The sequence below is a fragment of the Drosophila nasuta genome, chromosome X (assembly GCF_023558535.2).
Source record: "Drosophila nasuta strain 15112-1781.00 chromosome X, ASM2355853v1, whole genome shotgun sequence".
In the NCBI taxonomy this organism is placed as follows: Eukaryota; Metazoa; Arthropoda; class Insecta; order Diptera; family Drosophilidae; genus Drosophila; species Drosophila nasuta.
The window spans coordinates 555,211-562,574 of NC_083459.1; the positions used below are offsets into that span (position 1 = coordinate 555,211).

The 7,364-nt window shown below is 38.9% G+C and overlaps 1 protein-coding gene across 2 annotated transcripts; it reads right to left on the minus strand.

Annotated features, from left to right (window-relative positions):
• Nucleotides 1–209: 209 nt before the first annotated feature.
• Nucleotides 210–1,816, minus strand: LOC132796798 (protein phosphatase PTC7 homolog). Of its 2 annotated transcripts, none has more exons than XM_060808098.1 (2): nucleotides 1,652–1,816; nucleotides 210–1,588 (listed from the first exon to the last, which is right to left on the minus strand). In XM_060808098.1, the coding sequence occupies exon 2, from the start codon at nucleotides 1,577–1,579 to the stop codon at nucleotides 479–481; it is 1,101 nt and encodes a 366-aa protein (XP_060664081.1). In that variant the 5' UTR covers nucleotides 1,580–1,588; nucleotides 1,652–1,816; the 3' UTR covers nucleotides 210–478. The 2 variants fall into 2 exon arrangements, with proteins under 2 accessions (XP_060664081.1, XP_060664082.1); XM_060808099.1 differs by having other exon boundaries at nucleotides 210–1,563; nucleotides 1,652–1,815.
• Between the last annotated feature and the right edge of the window lie 5,548 nt (nucleotides 1,817–7,364).

Below are 7,364 nucleotides of genomic sequence, written 5' to 3' on the forward strand. Positions count from 1 at the left end.
AGCTGAAATCTCACAGTCGAGCACACTCGACTGTAGCTTTCATACTTGTTTTTTATTTCGGAAGAAAGTTGTAGTTTCTTAATTTGTATTGATGTCTACCGTTGGTAATAAACAATTTCGAAATATGTACATATTTACATACTTAATCCATTGCTAATAGTAACATCTTATAATATGATAGAATAAGATTAAAGTTGAGTCATTTCTCCTTCATGTTCTCCAGCCTTAAAACCAGCTGCAAATGCATATTTATTTTATCAATTTGATTAGACTCAATGGGGAACAATGCTTGATAAAACACATAATTTTGTTTGGTTTAGCGAATGAATAGCGAAATATTGTGATGTTCAGAATAGTTTATGTGGATTTAGTTGTCTGGATTGATGATGAAGTTAAGCATTGTTGACACATGATTTAAGAGTTTGATCAGGCTTCGATGATGTTCGATGTAGGCAGCCAGTTGTGAAGCGTGGAGAAGTTAAACGACGCTCGCCAGGATGACGGTGATGTCATCCGGTTTACCGCCGGGTGCATCGATGTTGTGTCGTCTGGCATTCAGGCTGAATGGCGAATCGTGGCTGGGATTGAAGCTGAGTGAGCGCGCCATCAACGCAATCGAATTCGCAAAGGTCTGCAGCTTGACGTGATCGGAAATGCCGCTCGCATGGCTCAGCACACGCACCAGCAGCTCCTCGGACACATTGTCGTAGACACCATCGGTGGCCAGTATCAGGACATCGCCTTGCTGCAGTTCGAACTGCAGAAGAGCAGCGCACTCGGGACCGTCGGTGAGCACATTGAGCCCCTGGCCCGGCGGCGGCACAGCCAATTGATACGGGGTATTGAAGTGATGCTGCTGCTCCATGGAGCGACAGACGATGGCACCGTCGCGTATGATCAGCAGACCGCTGTCGCCAATGTTGGCGGCATAGAGCGTGCTGCTGTCGTGGAGCAGAGTGAGCACACACGCAGTGCAGCTGCCCAGGATCGGTTGCTTCTGCTCCAGCAGATTGCAATAGGCGCGAGCCAGGAGATGCTCGGGTCGCGTGGCCTCAAAGTCTTGGGAGTGGGCAAGACGCTCGCAGGAGCGCATCAGGAAGCGACTGAATTGTCCCGGATCGATGCCGTACACACGCCAGCCACCAACGCCATCGGCGACGCCCAGGGCATCGGCCTGGTCGGTGGAGGTGCTGAACCAGGCATCCTCGCCAAACTGCCCCTTGCTGTAGTGCGGATACATGCCGATATCCTTGGGAAAGCCGCACACAACGCTCACGAGTCGCGGCTGCCCCGAACGAGTTCCCGACCCCGATTCCGATTCCGATGATCTAGATCCAGATCCAGATGCGCCAGTTGCCCCACTCGAATCGCCTACGACATTCGCTCGTCCACTCAAACCGATGAATTCGATTGCCTCCTGCAGCAGCAGCGCCTTCAGGTGCATCAGAGCGTTGAGCATTTGATTGGCGCTCGTCGAGGCGAACATCGCTGTCATGTTCAGGGTCTCGCTGAGTGAATCGCAGCCACTTATCACCGTCCGCTGAATGTGGTGTCTGGCATTATCTAAATATTCATTCATGTTCGCTCACTAAATGCACATCTCAATTTACATCTTCTAAATACTAATTTATATACTATTTGTTTAAATTACCTTGGAGTCGAGAGACACATAAATAACGAGAACCAGACACACGCGAAAAAATTGAGAAAATCAAATAAAAGAGAATCGAAAGTGTATTAAAAATTATTTCAAATGTTTCTTATGTAGTTGTATGTATGTTGATTTTTGTGTTTGTGTCACCAACTCAATACAAAGTAAAACTAAATTGAAATTCTATATTTCCATCTGAATAGCTTAACCTACCTTCTGACAGCTTTCGCATTATTTCATTTGTCATACAGAATTTGTAAATGTTTCTTCAACAGCATTTCATATCTAACTTTCATTTTAGAGTTTGTAAATAATTGGCTTGCTAAGACTAATGATTATGTGACCAATTCTACTATGATTTTATGATTTAATTTTAGCTTATTTTGATTACCCATAAACTCTTAAAATATTAAATATATATAAGTTTATATACATTAATTTTTTTTGCCGAAAAATAATAATTCTTATATTTTAAATATTGATATACTATTACATTTAAAATATACCGCGACGAGTACAAAATATACCAGACTGTCAACCAAAGATGGTAGTATGCATAACCAAATACCAAATATCATAACCAAAAATAATACTTCTTAAGCAGGTAAAAAAATTATTTTTGATGTTGAGTTGAACTGGACAATTATTTTAAATAATTTTCAATCAAAAGAGAAAAGAACAAATCTTTTTTGATAAAAACAAAGCATTGCGGTATTATTTAATAAATCCACAAAAAATAAATAAATAAAATAAACAGAATGCTTTATTTTGATATATTATTGTATTTAAAATCAATCTTCCCCAAAAATATTTAAATATACCGAATGTTATATTTGGTATATTGATGTACTATTGCATTTAAGATATGCTTATAATTACATAATATACCAGATTTTCAACCTAATAGTGAATGAATTTTTTTTGAAGTTGAGTTGAATTGGACAATTGTTTTAATATACCAAAAAATACTTAAATATACCGAATGGTATATTTAGTATATTGATATTCTATTGCATTTAAAATGTTACCTTACGTTATATTCGGTATATTGATACACTATTGCATTTAACATCTATATACCTCAAAAATACTAAAACATAGCGAATGTTATCTTTAATATGTAGATATACTATTGCATTTAAAATATGCCTTTAATTACAAAATATACCAGATTTTTAACCTAATAGTGAATGAATTATTTTTGAAGTTCAGTTGAACTGGACAATTGTTTTAATATAACGAGAAATACTAAAATATACCGAATTTTATACAGAATTTGAAATTCTTATGTAGTATTGCATTTGAAATAAATATACCACAAATTACTAAAATATACCGAATATTATATTTGGCATATTGATATACTATTGCATTTAAAATGTTACCTTATGTTATATTCCTTCTATTGATACACTATTGCATTTAAAATCAATAAATACTAAAACTCACAAAAATACTAAAACTTACCGAATGCGATATTTGGTATATTGATATACTATTGCATTTAAAATAAACCATAGAGTAGCGATCTTTAATTGTATTTACATTTTAAAGTGAATAACAAATCGTAGAAGTAATTGTGGCTTCAAATCGCGCGCAGTAATTGAACAGCAAACACGCATGCAAATATGCCATCTGCATCTGTATTAGTTGCCCGAAGAGTCGATTAAATTGCTGTTATCCTCCTCGTTGGTGTTGTTGTTGTTGTATCTGTTGTAGCTGGTGGTGGTATTGATAGCGATGCTGTGGCTTCAATTCCAAACAGCACACAAAATGCATTTTGGGAAACAAATGTGGGCAAACAAAGCAGCAAAAGCTGTTGCCTACTTACATTCGCGTCTGCCTGGGAGAGACACAAACAAGAACTGGCAGCAGGCAGCAGCAAGTGAGTGAGGCAGTGAGGCATGCGGCATGCGGCATTGAAGCATGTGGCAGTCAATCAGTCAGTAACTGGAATGGCTTCAATAGCAGCCGCCGCCACCAGCTCCATCTTCGTCATCTTCGTTTGCTCAACTGAGAGCGAGCCCTGTCTGTCTGTCTGTCCGTCCGTCCGTCTGTCTGTCTGTCGGTCTGCTCCTCTATCCGTGTGTCTGCTTGCTGCTTCTCTGTTTGTCTGTCTCTTCGTCTGCCTATCTGTTTGTCGCTCTATTTGCTTCAACACCCACTGCAAATTAAATTCATTAGTCAACTTCCGGTTTCGCACACACACACACACACACACACACACACACACAAATACACTAGCATTTGCAAAGAGGCAGGCTTTGCCGTTGCCATGTGTTGCCTTCGTCCTTGCCTCAGCTGAGTGGCTGTCAATTCAGACGGATTTGAAGTCAACTCAATTTGAAATCAATAGTGTGTGAATAATCCTTTCACACCGCTGCACCTAAGCACACACACACACTCTCCCACACACACTTACACAATCGCAAACACATTATAGCTATCTCTGGCCTGGTTGCATGCTGCAATTGCCATTGCCATTGCCATTGCCATTGCCATTGCTGCAGGCTGTTTTGGGGGCACTTGAACACACACATTTTTGCATTGATTGCACTTCATATCGTTGATTCATTCGTTCATTCATTCATTCATTCATTCATTTAGTCTGTCTGCTTTGGGGCTCGTTTATTCATGCGCTGCCATTGGCATATGTTGCATCGCTCTTCTCTTCTTTTTTTGGGAGCGAGAAAGGGAACGGGAGCAAAAACCCATTACGGCGACGACGATGATGATGACGACGACGATTCAAAGTATTTAAGCAATTCAATGGCATTTTGACAGCAGTCGCCACTCCCTCCTCGCGCTCCCCACTTGCAACCACTTCAGCCACGTCGAGTGGCAAGCAATGAGCTATGCATGCAATTTAAACGCCTCCCACACGCACACACACACAGACACATGGGGCAGCTGCACTGCATCGTTGTTGTTGCTGCGAGGCACCCGAAAAAAAGAAACCAGCAAAATATTCCCAAACGGAAAAAATAGGCAAATGGCATTGAGGAGGCGCCACCAGCTGCTGTTGCTGTTGCAACTGGTCTGCTCTGTCGTTGCAACGCGCAGTTAAGTTGCCTGCTGCCTCCTATTAAGGTCGTTGGCTATTAAATAGGCGCTGGAGAGGCCAATATAGAGAAGGAGACAGAGACAGAGACAGAAACAGAGGCAGAGACAGTGGAAGTGGCAGCTGCAGCTGCATATGTGCCGCAGCATCATGCAACTTGCCACTTGGTCTGTTTGTGTCTGTAATTGTGCATAATTGAGTTGAGTTTTGGCTGCCACTTGGCTGCCACAAGCTGCCTCCTCCTTCTCCTCCTCCTGAGTGCCAGGCTGGATGCATTGTGGATAGCAGGCAAATGCCACAACTGCACTTGCCACTTGCCACTTGCCACACAACGAGTATAAGCTGATTTCAGCTATTGTTCGATAAACGATGCCAGATTGACCATTCATTTGCCTTGAATGATACCTCACATGGAATCAGAATGAAAAGCGAGAGAGTTAAAGGTGCAAATCAGACAAATTCAATATAAAAAAATGTATTCTGTAGTTTAGGAATATTTGTATTTATTTCATTTCGTTATTTTACAATTTAGTCCATCCCACACAAATTACCCTCTATAATCCAATTTCTAATCTCTTCTATTGCTTATCGATATTTTCACTTCTTAAGTGTTGAGTAGCGCATATCGACTAAGTGTTGCTTAGTGCATAAATATTAAGACAGTAGAAATTAAACAATTCTATAATAGTATAATATTTTGTTAAAGCATGTCATTTATAATTTAAATCTAATCGGGGAAGGAAAAACAATGAATTCATTTACAGACCTTCGTCAATATTGCGAAAGGCAAATGATGAAATAGATGAAGCGTGTTGTGAAATGTCTGTAAAGAGTCACAATAGAGATGAGAGAGTGATAAAGAGAGCATAACTAACATCACGAGAGAGTTCTTAGAATAACCAAAAGAGCCCAAAGTGAATATACGTGTGTGTAGAAAATATTAAAAGAAGTATATGAACACTAAACAATTGGTGAAGACGAAAGAATTTAATTTTAATGTAAAAGTATTTGTAATATAAATGAATGTACATAGTCGCGAAGAACAAAACTTATAATAATTGAGCAGTAATAAGCACTCTTTAAATCAAACAAAATATGGAGACAATTGGTGAAGAGAATCATGAAAGTTGAGAATACTTTTTCTTTTCTTTTTGAGAGCTTATTGCTCTGCGGACTTTGATTAATTTAATTAATATGAAAACATAAAATTCGTTACTTTTTAGTGTGTTATGAAAATATATAAATTTATTATTATTCGTCCACTCATTAAAATTTATCATAAATATGATGTAACAAAGTTAAGTAGTTTATTAATATAAAAGTAATGAAGTAATGATGTAATAAACAGATTAATGTTATACACGATTAGAGGACAACTGTTCCTGTCAACCCCGACACACTAACTAACTTCGCGTCGATCTAGGTTTCACGATCAGTGCTGCCATATCGTTTCACTAAGCTCGCGTTGCCACTCGTACTTCACATAGATATAGATTATTTGTAACAACTTATTTCCGAATTATTTTCATACACGATAAGGGCTTAAGACAAGGTAGAAGTCTATAGACAGGGAGCCATATCCGTCTGTCTGTCCGTCCGTCCGTCCGTATGAATACATTTTGCTGTTCCTTGGAATTTAACATCGATTAGCAATTGTAATTTTAAAGCTAGTGTCACAATTTTTGATACATATAATAACAAGTAAAAAAGCTACATTCGAGTGTAATCGACTGTAAGATACCCGCTGCCCAAAACAATGCGGTATTATTTCTAACACACATACATATATCTCAAAAATACTTAAGAATATCAAAGACTGTATTTGGTACATTGGTATACTACTATAATCAATGTATACTGTAGAGTGCGAAATATACTAGATTATCAGCCAAATCAACTAAGATCCGATTGCACTAAGGGTTTTTTTTGATTCAAAAGTATTCTGTAAATAACTTTGAAAATTATTATCTGATTAAGAAATAAAAACAGCTGTTGCCGTCGGATCTTATTTGCTTATTTGGCAATCTAGTTATATTTTGAATATTGCTCTAAATCGATATACCATATATAATATTCGGTATATTTCAGTATTTTTTCAGTATATTATCGAGCACACTTCATTTTAGTCTTCAAACTTGTTTTTATTCCACTCCATGTCGAAAATGTATTCCATTCAGCCCAATCTCAATAACGAAGGAGTAATCATTAGAGTTTGACACTCAAATTGGAAGCGACTCTTCAGCTGTTGTCTGCGGCTGCCACATTGATTGGCAGTTGTGATGGCAAATGCCAAAGATAGCTGCAACACCAGCTGCAGTTGCAGAAGAATTTTGCAGCTACATTCGAACTCTCATTCGCATACGCATTCGCATTCAAATTCAGAGCATTCAAGCAAGAAGCATTTCAATTAATTTCATTAGAGTCGTACAATTAATGCACAAAAGTGGCCAGTCGGACGTGGCAGCTCCCTTGGGCTGCCACTCAACGTTGTCCCGAGACAAAGGATATAAAGGAGAGGCAAGTGGCCCACTCAACTCCGTCCGCCCGTCCGCCCGTCCGTCTGTCTGTCTGTCTGTCCGTCTGTACATTCACTTGTGTACGCTTTGGCCACAATTGTTGCTGACCAATGATCAATTTAATAGGAAAACAATA